This window comes from Melanerpes formicivorus, unplaced genomic scaffold, assembly GCF_026170545.1.
Source record: "Melanerpes formicivorus ecotype bairdi unplaced genomic scaffold, bMelFor1.0.p_v2 SCAF_46, whole genome shotgun sequence".
NCBI lineage: Eukaryota > Metazoa > Chordata > Aves > Piciformes > Picidae > Melanerpes > Melanerpes formicivorus.
Window position 1 is genome coordinate 3,455,160 of NW_027142398.1, and position 15,614 is coordinate 3,470,773.

The window sequence follows — 15,614 nt, forward strand, 5'->3', positions numbered from 1 at the left end:
TCTTGCCCTTGGAGGAGGAACAAGCAGAATGAAGGGAGGGATCTGTCCTCTGCAGCAGGTTGGTTTAGCTCCTGGCAGGATGCAGCTTTGACCATTGCTATCCCATGGTAAGGGTTTGGGTTGGGGGGGAGGGGGTTAGTGGGTTTTTGAGGGGGGGTTTAGTGGGGGGTTTGGGGGGGTTTAGAGGGTTTTTGAGGGGGTTTAGTGAGGGGTTTGGGGGGCGTTTAGTGGGGGGGGGTTGGGGGAGTTTGGGAGGGTTTAGTGGGGAGTTTTGGGGTTTTAGTGGTTTTTTGGGGGGGTTTAGTGTTTTTTTTGAGGGGTTTTAGTGTTTTTTGGGGGTTTTAGTGTTTTTTTGGGGGTTTTAGTGGTTTTTAGGGGGGTTAGTGATTTTTTGGGGGGGTTTAGTGGGTGTTTTTGGGAGGGGTTAGTGTTTTTTTGGGGGGGTTTAGTGGGTGTTTTTGGGAGGGGTTTAGTGGTTTTTTTGGGGGGTTTAGTGGTTTTTTTTTGGGGGTTAGTGTTTTTGGGAGGGGTTAAGTGGTTTTTTGGGGGGGTAGTGGGTTTTGGGGGGGTTAGTGGGTTTTTTTTGTTCAGTGGTTTTTTGGGGTGGTTTAGTGGGATTGTTTTGGGGGGGTTAGTGGTTTTTTGGGGGGTTAGTGGGTTTTTTTGGGGTTTAGTGGGGTTTTAGGTGGGTTTTTGGGGGGGTTAGGGGGGTTTTGGGGATTTTAGTGATGTTTTGGGGGGTTTTGGGGGGTTTTAGTGGTTTTTTTGGGGTTTAGTGAGTTTTTTTTGGGGGTTTTAGTGGGGTTTTAGGTGGGTTTTTGGGGGTTTTAGTGGGTTTTGGGGGGGTTTAGTGGGTTTTCCTTCTGGGGGGGCAAGGGCTGTCTCAGGCTAATTCTGAACCTTCCCAAAAGTCCTCATGGTGACACCAAGCTGTAAGCAGAGGGGAGGAGAGGTTAGCAGGCAGGCTGTGTGTGCAGAGCCCACTTCAGCCCCTGAGCAGCAGCTGCAGCAGTGCTGCACCAAGAACTGGAAGCTCTTTGGTTTGGTTTCATTTTTCCCTTTTTCTCTGGAGGCTTTTCCCCCCCTCCCCTTTTTATTTCAGATAACCTCTCAGCACAGGAAAAGCTTTGAGGGTGGCCTCTGCATGGCTCCTGAAGTGTGCTGTGTGCTGGCCTTGGGGGAAGGGGTGAGGCTAGAAGGGCTCACACCCCAAAGTGGTGAAGTTTCATCAGGCTTAGAGGGGAAGCAGACCCCCAACAGAGGCACTTGATGGGGTTTAAGCCAAGGGCATCCTGGCCTGCAGCAGGAACAGTGTGGCCAGCAGGAGCAGGGAGCTCATCCTGCCCTGTGCTCAGCACTGCTTAGGCCACACCTTGAGTTCTGAGTCCAGTTCTGGGCTCCTCAGTTTAGGAAAGAGGTTGAGCTGCTGGAAGGTGTCCAGAGAAGGGCAACAAAGCTGGGGAGGGATCTGGAGCACAGCCCTGTGAGGAGAGGCTGAGGGAGCTGGGGTTGCTTAGCCTGGAGAAGAGGAGGCTCAGGGGAGACCTTCTTGCTCTCTCCAACTCCCTGAAGGGAGGCTGTAGCCAGGTGGGGATTGGTCTCTTCTCCCAGGCACCCAGCAGCAGAACAAGAGGACACAGTCTCAAGCTGTGCCAGGGGAGGTTCAGGCTGGAGGTGAGGAGAAAGCTCTTCCCAGCAAGAGAGATTGGCCCTTGGGCTGTGCTGCCCAGGGGAGGAGGTGGTGGAGTCCATCCCTGGAGGTGTTTCCAACCCCTGGCTTCGCTCTGAGGCCCCTGGAGCTGTGGTTTTTACTCTCTATATCCTTTTTTTTCCCCCTGGGCTAGCATGTCTTAACCCCTTGAGGCTTTGAACCCTGCTTTAGCCAATTGTGTTGAGTTTTGTTGTTGGGCTTTGGGTTTTGTTCTGCTGTTGGTCAGTTGCACAAGAGGTGGGTTTTTTTTTGGGGGTGGGGGGGGGGGTGGGTTTTACCTTGGGTGTTAGGGCTGTGTGCTGGGTTGGGATCCCTCTGTGAGCCAGGGTTGAGATTTAATCCTCCTGGAGGTTTGGGTTGGGTTTGTTGTTGTAAACAAGCAAAAAAAAAAAACCAGATGAAAGGAAAGAACAAAACCAACTCCCAAAAGTTGTGTTCTGAGAGGAAAAAATGGATCCTAAAAGCCAAACCAGAGCAAACCTCTTGCTGTGTGTTGTGTTGCAGTGTTACCAGATGGCCTTATGTACGTCACAGTGTTTGTGATGAGTACAGTAGCACATTTAATGCTTCTCTTCCCCTCCCCTCCTCCCCCCCTCCCCCCCAAAAACCTTCTCTCCCCCCCCTCTCTTTTTGTAGCTGAGAAGGAGATTCTTTGAGCCCAGAGTTGACTCAAGGAAGGGGAGGAGAGACAACTCCAGCACCACCTCCCCTGAGGGGGGTGGTTGGCTCCTGGGTCAGGGCAGCTGGGACTGAGCTGACTGTGAGCAGGGCTGGGTAAGCAAGGTGTGAGAGGCTTTGCTTGGAGCCTCCCTGAGCGAGCTGCTGGCAGGTGTGAATCCTCTGCCAGAAGCTTGGCAGCCAGGCCTGGATGCTCTTGGCCCCACTGCAGGTGCTCTGACTTCACAGCAGGTGAGAGAATCTGCTCTGGGCAGCTTCTGAGCCCTGGCTCAGAGTCAGGGCAGGGAAGTTCCAGTGGCACTTGAAGAGAGCAGCCTGTAAGGTGTGACTCTTGGGCTTGGCTTTGTGCTTTCAAGTGCACATCTGATTTGGAAAGCAACTTTCTGAGGCCTTCAGTGTTTGTTCCTCAGCTGTTCACTTAACCTGGGTCCTCAGGATGGTGTCTGCAGTGGGGCTGCTCCTACAGCAGCTCTGCTTGGGGCAGCTTGAGCTTGGAACTGGGGAATGAATCCATCTCTGTTAGCTTGGAACTCTGGAACTAATCCATTTTACTTCCCTGGCAGTGGGTTAAAAAAACTCCACTGTGGTGGAGTTGAAAATCTCCATCAGTGGTTGCAAAGCTCCAGGAAGAAGTTGTTCCCCATGAGGGTGGTGAGAGCCTGGCACAGGCTGCCCAGGGAGGTGGTGGAAGCCTCATCCCTGGAGGTGTTTGCAGCCAGGCTGGATGTGGCTGTGAGCAACCTGATCCAGTGTGCCCATGGCAGGGGGGTTGGCAGTGGCTGAGCCTTGAGGTCCCTTCCAAGCCTGACAGTTCTGTGATTCTATGAAAAGACTCCCACCAGGGACTTCAAGGCTCCACCAGGGCCTGCAAGGCTCCCCTGAAAGCAGCAGAGGTGATGCTTTCAGTTACTCTTTCCAGAACAGAGCTGCATTTAAGATCTATTCTCTCTCTCTGTATTTATGTAGTACCCAGATGAAGCAAAGCAATTTATGTGGAGTAGTTGAGTGGCTTCACTTCCTCCACTGGAGGCTTTTGTGGTGGTGTTGCTTCTCTCACCATGGTCCTTTGGAGTCAGCTGTGATCTCAGAGGGGCTCTCTGGGGCTCCTGTTACAGCTGGGTCAATTTGCCTGGCAGAGACCTGGCTCTCAGTCTAAACCCTCTCTCACTGCCATTGTGTTTTAAAACACTCAACCCAAGCCCCCCCAGGAGCTGGTGGTGGAAAATGCAAGTCCCTAAAAACCCAGCCAGAGTTTGGTGTTACCAAACTTCCTTCCGTGCTAAAGGATGGTTGGGAAGACCTTCAGAACTGGCAGCTGTTGGGAAGCCCTTTCAGGGTCGACTTCAAAGGTGGGAAGCAAAGTTTTAAGGTGCAAAGAAGAGGGGGGGGGGGGGAAAAAAGAAACCACCCCAAAAAGGTGAACTTTGGACCAGTGAGAAGTGCCCTGAGCCTGACCTTTGAGCGCTGCTGCTTTCCAGCTTGGCCTCCTTGGGGGGCAGCTTTGTCTTTCACTGCAGCAGGAAGGTCTTTCCTCATCAATCAATCAATCAGGTGAGCTTTTTCTTTCCCCCCCTCCTCTTCCTTCAATTTCTGTGCAAAAAGGCCCTACTCCCCCTCCCCAATTAAATCCATGTCTTTGCAAGGGTTGTTGCTGCTCTTCTCCTCCTCCTTGGTTAGAAGAACTCATGGAGGGGGGGTGAAGAGGAAAGAGCTCCAACAGCAGCACCAACCCAAGCTCAAAAGTGCAAGCTTAGTTTAGGGAAGAACTGACAAGAGGGGGAGGGATGTTTTTTGGGTGGGGTTGGTGTTCTTTGGGGGGGGTGGGTTCTTTACTGTTTCTTTTTGGCTGTGTATAAATGCAAAGCTGGCTTTCAAAAAGCATCGTAGCGAGGTTCCCCCACCCTCCTCCCCCCCACCCCACCCCAGGTCAATCCTCTCTCCCCCCCCCCCAGGTTAATGTGCAACCAGACATGCAAAACAATTGTATTTTTTTAAATAAATATTTTTAACAAAGCTTCTCAGCCTTTGGGCAGTTGGCTTTTGGGGTTTTTTTGCTCCTCCTCCCCATCCTCCTCCCCCCCTGCCCCTTGCAGTAGAGGATTGAGAGCTGCGGAGAGGAAAGAGGGAAGGGGAGAGCGGCCAGGCAGAAAGGGAGCCTGGGGGGTGGTGGTTGATAGGAGGCTGAACAGGAGCCAGCAGTGTGCCCAGGTGGCCAAGAAGGCCAAGGGCATCCTGGCCTGCAGCAGGAGCAGTGTGGCCAGCAGGGGCAGGGAATTCATCCTGCCCTGTGCTCAGCACTGCTCAGGCCACACCTTGAGTCCTGTGTCCAGTTCTGGGCCCCTCAGTTTAAGAAGGACATTGAGATGCTGGAAGGTGTCCAGAGAAGGGCAACAAAGTTGGGGAGGGGTCTGGAGCACAGCCCTGTGAGGAGAGGCTGAGGGAGCTGGGGTTGCTTAGCCTGCAGAAGAGGAGGCTCAGGGGAGACCTTCTTGCTCTTTCCAACTCCCTGAAGGGAGGTTGTAGCCAGGTGGAGGTTGGGCTCTTCTCCCAGATCAAGAGGACACAGTCTCAAGCTGTGCCAGGGGAGGTTTAGGCTGGAGGTGAGGAAGAAGTTCTTCCCAGCAAGAGAGATTGGCCATTGGGATGTGCTGCCCAGGGAGGTGGTGGAGTCTCCATCCCTGGTGGTGTTTAGGAAGAGCCTGGATGAGGCCCTTGGTGCCATGGTTTAGTTGATCAGATGGTGCTGGGTGATAGGTTGGACTGGATGATCTCAAAGGTCTCTTCCAACCTGGTTCTATTCTAACTCCATTCTATTCTATCTCCATTCTAATTCTATTCTAACTCCATCCAGACCTTGAGGCAAATTCCTAGCAGCACCTCTTGAATGGAGACAGAGCTCCTGCTGCTCCTGCTGCTGCTCCTGCAGAGGTTGAATGGTTTTTGTTGCCAAAGCAGAGGCTGCTCCAGAGTTAAATTAGACATGAAGAAGAAATGCTGGGTGGTGAAAGACAGAGGGCTCTTGATAAGGGCTTGTAGGGAGAGGAGAAGAGGGAATGGAGTGAGGCTTGAGGGTGACAGACTGGAGAGGAGGGAGAAATTCTTTCCAGTGAGGGTGGGGAGACACTGGAACAGGTTGCTCAGGGGGGTTGTGGCTGCCTCCTCCCTGGAGGTGTTCCAGGCCAGGCTGGATGAGGCCTTGAACAGCCTGGGCTGGTGGGAGGTGTCCCTGCCTATGGCAGGGGCTTGGACCTGGATGATCTTGAAGGCTGCAGAGGGACTGTTCCCAAAGGCCTGCAGGGGCAGGACAAAGGATAATGGTTTGAAAGGAGAGCAGAGCAGGGTGAGATTGGATGTGAGGAAGAAGTTCTGCACCATGAAGCTGCTGGAACACTGCAGGAGGTTGCCCAGGGAGGTGCTTGGGGCCCCATCCCTGGAGATATTCAGGGTGAAGCTTGGCAAGGCTCTGAGTAACCCGATCCAGGGGAGGATGTCCCTGCTGCCTGCAAGGGGATTGGACTGCATGACCTCTGGAGGAAGCTCTCAACCCCTTCTAGGATGCTCTGATGCCCTGTGGTGAGTAGCTCTCTCCTGCTGCTAGCACCGTGGGGGATTGCAGTTGTCAAGTCCACGTCAGGAGCATTGAGCTGCCTATTAATCTGCAGGAGCAGTCCCTGGTGTGAGGGAGCTGTAAGCTGAGCAGCTTGCTTCCACCACAGCCTCCCCCCTTGTACTGCTGCCTGCTGGTTTCCTCTGGCAGGGAGGGAGAGGATGCTGTCACGGTGGGAGGGGCTCAGGGAGGGAGAGCCTGGGGGCAGCTGGGGAGGGTTGCTGCAAATGGGTTTGGCAGTACTCACTCTCTCCTCTGCCGGCTCTCTGGAGGAGAGGAAGAGTGGCATCCTGTGGTGCTAGAGAAGCATTGCAGTCCTGCAGGAGGGCTCCTCCAGCCAGAGCAGCCCAGAATCCAGGTGTTGAGCACAGGAGGGGCCGGGGGGGGAAGGGAGCTTCACAGCTCAACCAAGTCCATCCCCACCCTGCAGGCAGCAGGGACATCCCCCACCAGAGCAAAGTGCTTCGAGTGTCCCAAACAGCCTGAGCTGGGGCAGCTGGGCCAGGCTCTCCCCTTGCTCAGTGCTGGACATTTCTTCCTTCTCTTCAGCCTAACTCTCTCTTTTAGTTGAAGCCATCACCCCAGCTCCTTCCTGCACTGCTCAGCTGTAGGAACACAAAGGCAATTCAACACAGCTGCACCCCTCAGCCTCTTTCTCCAGCTCTACCCATCCTGGACTAGGAAGGGATTCACCTGGCAGCTAAAAGGCTACTGCCTGGACAAGCAGAAATGCTCCAACCCAGGTGAGGCTGAAGAGCTGTTCAGAGTCTGAAAGCTTAGAGGAGTTGTTACAAGGGCTTGGAGTGGTAGGGGAAGAGGGAAGGGATTGAAGGTTTGAGGAAGGCAGGTTTAGAGTGGAGAGCAGGAAGAAATCCTTGACAGGGAAGGGAGTGAGACACTGGCACAGGTTGAATCATAGAATCAACCAGGTTGGAAAAGACCTCAGAGATCATCAAGTCCAAGCTGTCACCCAACACCTCCTGACAACCAAACCATGGCTCCAAGGGCCACATCCAGTCCCCTCTTGAACACCTCCAGGGATGGGGACTCCACCACCTCCCTGGGCAGCACATCCCAAGGGCTAACAACTCTCTCTGGGAAGAACTTTCTCCTCACCTCCAGCCTAAACCTCCCCTGGCACAGCTTGAGACTGTGTCCTCTTGTTCTGGTTGCCCAGGAAGGTTGTGGATGTCCTCCCCTTGGAGGTGTTCAGGCTGGATGAGACCTTGAGCAAACCTGGGCTGGGGCAGGGGGAGGTGTCCCTGCCCCTGGCAGGGGGGTTGGAACGGGATGACCTTTCAGCCCCCTGCCAGCCCAACCCTTCAGCCCAACCCTTCAGCCCCCTGCCAGCCCAACCCCTTCAGCCCCCTTCCAGCCCAACCCTTCCAGCCCAACCCTTCCAGCCCAACCCTTCCAGCCCAACCCTTCCAGCCCCCTGCCAGCCCAACCCCTTCAGCCCCCTGCCAGCCCAACCCCTTCAGCCCCCTGCCAGCCCAACCCCTTCAGCCCCCTGCCAGCCCAACCCCTTCAGCCCCCTGCCAGCCCATTCTCTGCCTCTACGAACTGAGAGTCAGCTGAGCCCAGTCCTGCTGAGAATCTAGCAATCAATCAATCAATCAATCACCTTTAATTAACTCATTAAACACTGCTTTTTTTATACACAGCTCCATATGTACATCCACATACAGCAGTTCAAGCAAAACTAGGGCCAGGTCCAACCCCTCCAGAGCTGGGCTGGAGGTAGCTTTCCACTCCTCTCAAGCCAATCTCCTCCTCTCTTACCTTGGAACCAGGTCATGCTTAGGGGTGGGGGTAGGGTGGGGGCTCTGTGAGTACCTTTGGAAGGCACCAGTTAAAAAAATATTGCACAGATCAAGCAGCTGGAGGCTTAGGCTCCCAAACACCTCCTTGGTTTTAAAGCTTCAACTGGAAGCTGGTGGGGGGGGGGGAAAAAAAGTCAAACCACTCTTAAGAAGAGAGGGAAAAAAAAGCCAACAGACCCAAACCCACTGTGGCTGCAGCAGCTGAAAAATAGTGACTGAAAGCAACCCCCAAAGAATTACAAAAGCCCCAATCCAGCACAGCTCAACTCATTCTTGGCTTCAAAATTAGATTAAAAATGAAAGGGGAGGGGGAAAGGAAAGAAAAAAAAGCAGCAAATGATTTTAATAATCAAGAGGCCCTTAGCATGCTGAGCAAGAGACTGCCCCAGGGAAGAGGGGGGGTCTGATGCTGTGTAGCTATACAGGAATCAGCTGTGCACAGCCAGGCAGGGCCCTGCTGCCACCCTGCACTCAGTGGCTGCTGCCACTTGGGTCATTTCCACCCCTGCCTCCCCCCCCACTTTGGAGGGGAGCAGAGAAAGCAAAAGGAATCCAAACCCAACAGGATGCTGTGGGGGGGAGGGGTAGGGGGGGCAAGGATGCTGTGGAGGGAGGGGTGGTGGGGCAAGGAGGCTGTGGAGTGGTGGGGGGGCAAGGATGCTGTGGAGTGGTGGGGGGTGATGGTGGGGGGCAAGGAGGCTGTGGAGGGAGGGGGGGTGTAAGGGCAAGGAGGCTGTGGAGGGAGGGGTGTAAGGGTGAGGAGGCTGTGGAGGGAGGGGTGTAAGGGTGAGGAGGCCGTGGAGGGAGGGGTGTAAGGGTGAAGAGGCCGTGGAGGGAGGGGTGTGTAAGGGTAAGGATGCTGTGGAGCAGGCCCAAAAGGTCTCTGAAGTCCAGGGGCTGAGGCAGGAGATCTTCAGTCAAGCCACACGCCGCAGAACCTCCTCTTTCCCCAAGCCCCCAACTGCTGAGGAAGTTCATCTCCAGGAGCAACTGCTGCTTCCTTCTCACCCTCCAGCCTGAAAGTCCATCTCCAGGAGCACCTTCTCCTCCCCTCCTCCCTGCCAGCCCCTGCAGCCCCTCCAGCCCCAGGCTCCTCCTGCTGCTGCCAGGCTGTGTCCGGTGCCCGCGAGGGAGGCAGCTTCGCGCTCAGCTCAGCGCAGCGCTGGAGGATGTGGTCCTGATTCTGACTTACCCAAGCTGCTGTGCTTTTGATTGCAGAGAACTTGCATGATTCAGTCCCTTGCATCTGAAAAATCACCCTTGACAGTAATGCTCAGAGTGGGGGGGCTTGGTTTTTATTGCTTGCCTGGAGCTTGGCCACTTCCTTAGCGCTGGTACTGCCCGGTGTCATCCATGGCTGCTGGTTTGTCAGGTGAGGCTTCATCCACATCTGAAACAGGGGCATGAAAAGTGTGCACCTGAAGGGCTCAGGCTCCACTGAGCTTTAAAAGAGAAGGTTCAGCAGCTCTGCCAAACACACAGAATGGTTGGGAGGGACAGAGAGCTGAAGGTCAGCCAGTCCAGCCCCCCTGGATGTGGCTGTTCTGTCACCCTCAGGGTGAGGTGGTTGGCTTCTCTGGTTCTAGAGTCAGGGAAGGGTAGGGGGTGGAAGGGACCTCCTGTCCAACCCCCCTGCTGAAATGGGATCACACAGGAACACATCCAGACAGCTCCAGAGAAGGAGACTCTGCAAGGTCTCTGCTCTGGGCAGCCTGCTCCAGGGCTCCAGCAGCCTCACAGCAGAGAATTTTCTCCTCGTGTTGAGGTGGAACTTCTGGGTTCTAGTTTGTAGCCATTGCTCCTCACCCTTATACCCCAGGACACCACTGGAAAGAGCCTGGCCCTTTCCTCTTGACACCCACCATGGGTCAGGGAGGAAGGGCCTCCAGCTCCAGTGACCTGGGCACTTTTTCTCCCCCTTGTCACCCAGAGCTCCTTTTGTGAAAGGTGGATCCAAAGCCAAGCCCCATCTGAAGGCTGAGGTGGCCAGCCCAGAGCTTCCCTGCTCAGAGAGAAGGAAACCAAGCAGCACAGGCAGGCTGAAGTGATGCCAGAGAGAAATCTTGTATCAGGGAGGCTCTTCTCCGAGCCTGACAGCTGCCTCTGCGCGGCAGACCTGCTGGTTCCCTGGATCTGAGCCAGGGAACACAGAGGGAATCTTGTGCAGGCTGTGCTAGGAGCACTCAGTCCTGCTCACCCTGCAGGCAGAGCTTTCCCTTTCCCAGCCAGCCTGCCCTGTGCTGCCTCCTTCCTCTGCAGCCAGCCCCTCTTTTCCTTTTCCCCCTTCTTTTCTGCTTCTCCAACAGAAAAGCAAGCAAAGCCCAAGCTGTGGCTGCCAAGGCTTTGTGGGCAAAGTCAAAGCAGGAAGAGGGGCCAGGAAGCAGCAGCAAGAGAAACATTTCCTTGCATTTTGCTGAAGGGCTGCACCCTGGTTGTGCACCAGAGCCCTGGGCCACTCTTCCTCTCATTATCCAGCAGGGCTGAGGGCTGCTGGGATCTTACCTGAAGAGGGCTTGGGGTACATCCTGTGGAAAAACAAGAGCAGAGCATAGAAGGTAAAGGCCAAGCCTCCAAAGATCATCCCACAGACCAGGAAACTGTAGCTGCCCTGATCATGTATAATCTGCAATGGGAGGGGGAAAAAAGGAGAGAGAAGTCAGCTGGAGCAGAAATGTCCTCAGCACTCAGGCACCTCCCCAGCAGCAGTGAGAGCTTTGCTGTCTGCTAGCTCAGGGCTGAAGCAGTGATTGCCACAGCCTCACAGAATGGGTTGGGTTGGAAGGGACTTTAAAGGCTCAGCCAGCTCCAACCCCCTGCCATGGGCAGGGACACCTCCTCCCCCCAGCCCATGGCCTCATCCAGCCTTGCCCTGAGCCCCTCCAGGGAGGGGACAGCCACAAGCTCCCTGGAAGACCTGTTCCCAGCAGCTGTCCAGCTGCTGGGCTGTGGCTCCCCCTGGCAGGCTGCAGGGAGCTTGGGGCAGGGCTTGCCCACACTCACCGAGCCCACCAGGAGCTGCAGCACCATCTCTCCAATCCCAGCTCCGGTCACCAGCACGGTGGTGGCACAGCCTGCAGAGGAAGGGGAGGTGGTGTTGGGGCAAGCAGCCAGCAGGACCCTCCTGCAGCTGCTTCAGAGTGCCCATTTCATAGCTCTCCCCCTGCAAGGGGTTACAAACACTCCTCTTTGTTCCCAGCTGGTGTTGGGAAAAGCCTCTTCCAAGCTGCTGCGGTGCAGTAAAGGTTTCTAAGCTCCAAACCCCTCTTGTTCTGGCCCAGGCTGGCCCAGGTGATGCTTGCTCTTGTTGGGAAGATTTTCATAACTCATGGGATGGTTTGGATTGGAAGGGACCTTCAAGATCATCCAGTTCCAACCCCCCCATGCCATGGGCAGGGATCCCTCCCACCAGCCCAGCTTGCTCAAAGCCTCATCCAGCCTGGCCTTGAGCACCCCCAGGGAGGGAACATCCACAACCTCCCTGGGCAACCTGTTCCAGTGTCTCCAAACCATCCCTGTCAAGATGTTCTTCCTGATCTCCAGTCTCACTCTGCCCTCCTCAAGCTGCAATCCATTGCTCCTTGTCCTGTCACTACAAGCCCCTGTACAATGCCTCTCTTGTTCATGTGGCTGCCCAAGAGGTGAAGCTTAGTGGAGGCTCCTCTCAGGGCTGGCCTCACTCAGGCAGTTTGAGTCCTCTGATACAGAATACATCACTACCCAGGTTGGAAGAGACCTGATCATCTGGATGAGGCTTTCAAAGCTAGCTCCACTGCAAGCCCCTGCAGCAGATGTTGCTCTCAGCCCCTGAGAGCCCTGAAAAGCTGCAGGAAACCAAGCAGCTGCCTGGGGAAGCTATGAGGACAATAAAGCTGGGCTGGGTGCAGCCTGGTTTGTTGCATCACCACCCTGTCCAACAGCAGATCTTCCTTCCAGGCCTCCCCTAAGCAGCCCAGAGGAGGGGAGGGGTTGGCTAGGTGTCTGAGCTCCAGCCTTCAGCACCCACCTGCCCTCCAAGCCCAGCCCCAAGCCCAGCTGACCTCTGTACTGCAGGATGTCCTCGGTGTAGGCCAACATGCTGGGGAAGGTGCTGCTGAGGAACAGCCCCAGGGATGCTGTCCCCACAAACAGGAAGACAACACTGTGGGAGAAGATGAGGAGCAGGAGGAAGGTCATCAGGACTCCAACCTGTGAGCAAAGAGCCACAGGGTCAGTGGGAAGGCAAAGGTGGAGCTGCAAGCAGGGTCTGGGTTGGGTTGGGAAGAGGAAAATACAACCCCCCTGAAAAATGATGATAGTCTGGCAAAGTGAAGTGAGCAAGCAGCTAAAAGCCTTCTGCCTTCCCAGGGAAGAAGGTGGAGCTTTGCCACACAACCACTGAGGCTGGGAAGGGCCTCGAAGGTCATCCAGTCCAACCAGCAACCCAACACTGCCATGGCCCCAGGTTTCTTGAGCCCCTCCAGTGATGGTGACTCCAGCACCTCCCTGAGCAGCCTTGTGCCAGCCCCTGACCCCTCCTGAACAAACAAAATGTCTCTAATGGCCAACCTCAGCCTCTTCTGGTGCAACTTGAGGCCATTTCCTCTGGCCCCATCACTGGGGAAGAGCCCAACCCCCACCTGGCTCCAGCCTCCCCTCATGGAGCTGTAGAGAGCAATGAGGTCTCCCTCAGCCTCCTCTTCTCCAGGCTGAACACCCCCAGCTCCCTCAGCTGCTCCTCCCCAGACCCTTCCCCTGCTCTGTTGCCCTTCTCTGGACCTTCTCCAGCCCTCAATGTCCTTCTTGGAGTGGGGGGACATAAAGTGACTCTCTCCAGTTCAGCATCTTAGCCTGGAGAAGGAGGCTCAGGGGAGACCTTCTTGCTCTCTACAGCTCCCTGAAGGGAGGTTGGAGCCAGCTGGGGGTTGGTCTCTTCTCCCAGGCACCCAGCACCAGAACAAGAGGACACAGTCTCAAGCTGTGCCAGGGGAGGTTGAGGCTGGATGTTAGGATGAACTTCTTCCCAGTGAGAGAGATTGGCCTTTGGGATGTGCTGCCCAGGGAGGTGGTGGAGTCCTCATCCCTGGAGGTGTTTAGGAAGAGCCTGGATGGGCTGCTTGGTGCCATGGTTGAGTTGATCAGAGGGTGCTGGGTGATAGGTTGGGCTGGATGAGCTCAGAGGTCTCTTCCAGCCTGGTTAACTCTAGTCTAGTCTACTCTAGTCTATCATTAGGTAGAGGCAAGAATGCAGCTGAAAAACCTCTTTGTTCCCTCTGCAGATCCCACACTATTGACCCATCTCAATCACCAATCAGCCCTAAATTAGGCAGGTTAAGGAATTCAATCTCCCTCATTAACTGCTCAGGAAGCAGTCACAGGAGTGAAGCCAAAGAGCCAACACCATCTGAACCACCCTGCCTCTTCCCCTTGGCTCCTTCAGCCCACAGCCAAGAGCAAAAGCATCCCAGGTGCACCAAGTCCTGCACAGCTTGGAGGCAGCAGAGGGAGCTCTGCAAAAGCAGCTCAGCTCAGCTCATTCTCTCTGGGGGTGGCTGGAGGTCCACCACAGCTGTTGGGACTCTTAAATCCAAAGGGCAGCGCTGAAATGCCTCCAGGAGCTGGTGCAGCTGGCTGCAGCGAGCAGCCCCGAGGAGCCAGCACTGCACAGAGGGCTCAGTGCCAGCCAAGGAGAGGTTTTGTCCCTGTCTGGCACCACTCCTGTGGCATTAGTGGTTGGAAAAGGCCTCCCTGGAGTCCAACCATCAACCCAACCCCACCATGGCCACTAACCCATGGCCCACAGGGTTCTTGAAGCCCTCCAGGGATGGGGACTCCACCACCTCCCTGGGCAGCCTGGTTAGTTAGTCAGGAGGTGTTGGGTGGCAGCTTAGACTTGATGATCTCTGAGCTCTTGTCCAACCTTACTGATTCTATGAAGGTCTTTTCCAACCTGGTTAATTCTATTCTATCCTAGCTTTAAGGTCCCTTCCACCCCAAACCATCCAACCTACCCACACCCCTCCAAACCACTCCACCTTACTACCCCCCAACCCATCCAACCTACCTATCCACCCCCAAACCACTCCACCTTATCACCCCCTAACCATCCTACCTACCCATCACCCCTAAAACCACTCCACCTTACCCCCCCAGCCCCATTCCACCTTACCACCCCCCCCAAACCATCCTACCTATCCCCCCCAGCCCCATTCCACCTTACCCCCCCCAAACAATCCTACCTATCCCCCCCAGCCCCATTCCACCTTACCACCCCCCCCCAAACCATCCTACCTATCCCCCCCAGCCCCATTCCACCTTACCACCCCCCCCAACCACCCTACCTATCCCCCCCAACCCCACTCCACCTTACCACCCCCCCCCAAACCATCCTACCTATCCCCCCCCAGCCCCATTCCACCTTACCACCCCCCCCCAAACCATCCTACCTATCCCCCCCAGCCCCATTCCACCTTACCACCCCCCCCCAACCACCCTACCTATCCCCCCCAACCCCACTCCACCTTACCACCCCCCCCCAAACCATCCTACCTATCCCCCCCAGCCCCATTCCACCTTACCCCCCCCAAACCATCCTACCTATCCCCCCCCAGCCCCATTCCACCTTACCACCCCCCTCCAAACCATCCTACCTATCCCCCCCAGCCCCATTCCACCTTACCCCCCCCAAACCATCCTACCTATCCCCCCCCACAAACCCACTCCACCTTATCACCCCCTCCCCCCCCCCAATGCAGGCAGCCTCTTGGGGATGCAGAGGCAGCCCAGGCAGCCTCACCACGTTGATGAAGACCATGGTTGCTGGCTTCATTCTGTAGGAGACAGGGATGGAGATGAGCCTGCCCAGAGTGATGAAGGCCCAGAAGAGGCTGGGCAGGTAGCCAGCCACCTTGTGCCCCACGGAGAGAGGCTCCTCCACGGCGTAGCTGTACACGAAGCCTGAGTACTCTCCCTGCAGGGGAAGCACAGCAGGATGTCACAGCCAGCAGCTGCCCTCCAGGCCTTGCAGCTTCAAGCCTGGCCCCTCCAGCATCCACAATATTGACCCCCCCCACCCCCACCCCTGGCTTTGCTACCAAGTCTCCATGAGCCTCACTGCCAGCTGCAGGCAGGCATCCACCAGCAGCACGACACAGGGTTTAGGCTCCTTGAGTCCTGTGGCCAGTTCTGGGCTCCTCAGGTTAAGAAGGACATTGAGAGACTTGAAGGTGTCCAGAGAAGGGCAATGACACTGGGGAGGGGTCTGGAGCACAGCCCTGGGAGGAGAGGCTGAGGGAGCTGGGGTTGCTTAGCCTGCAGAAGAGGAGGCTCAGGGGAGACCTCATTGCTCTCTCCAACTCCCTGAAGGGAGGTTGTAGCCAGGTGGGGGTTGGTCTCTTCTCCCAGGCAAGCAGCACCAGAACAAGAGGACACAGTCTCAAGCTGTGCCAGGGGAGGTTTAGGCTGGAGGTGAGGAGAAAGCTCTCCCCAGCAAGAAAGATTGGCCACTGGGATGTGCTGCCCAGGGAGGTGGTGGAGTCCCCATCCCTGGAGGTGTTCAAGAGGGGACTGGATGTGGCACTTGGAGCCATGGTTTAGTTAGTCAGGAGGTGCTGGGTGACAGCTTGGACTTGATGATCTCTGAGGTCTCTTCCACCCTTATTGATTCCATGGCTCTAGAAGGGCAGGGCTGAGCAGCATTGCTGGCTGAAGAGAGGTTCTCCTCCTTAGAGCCTGTCTCAGCCTTCTGGAGCTGCAGACTCTCCAAGCCTGTCCCATGAAGCACCCAAAGCTGAAGTTCATCCTTGAAGACAGAGACCCT

At 55.8% G+C, this 15,614-nt stretch overlaps 1 protein-coding gene across 1 annotated transcript in view; it reads right to left on the bottom strand.

Annotated features, from left to right (window-relative positions):
- Positions 1–7,604: 7,604 nt before the first annotated feature.
- Positions 7,605–15,614, bottom strand: part of MFSD4A (major facilitator superfamily domain containing 4A) — a 29,303-nt gene continuing 21,293 nt past the window's right edge. The window contains exons 6-10 of the mRNA XM_068159661.1: positions 14,592–14,765; positions 11,857–12,004; positions 10,820–10,890; positions 10,322–10,442; positions 7,605–9,209 (exon numbers count right to left, since the gene is read on the bottom strand). Of these exons, the coding sequence (XP_068015762.1) occupies positions 9,145–9,209; positions 10,322–10,442; positions 10,820–10,890; positions 11,857–12,004; positions 14,592–14,765 (579 nt within the window). The 3' untranslated portion in view covers positions 7,605–9,144. The remainder of the gene's footprint in view (positions 9,210–10,321; positions 10,443–10,819; positions 10,891–11,856; positions 12,005–14,591; positions 14,766–15,614) is intronic.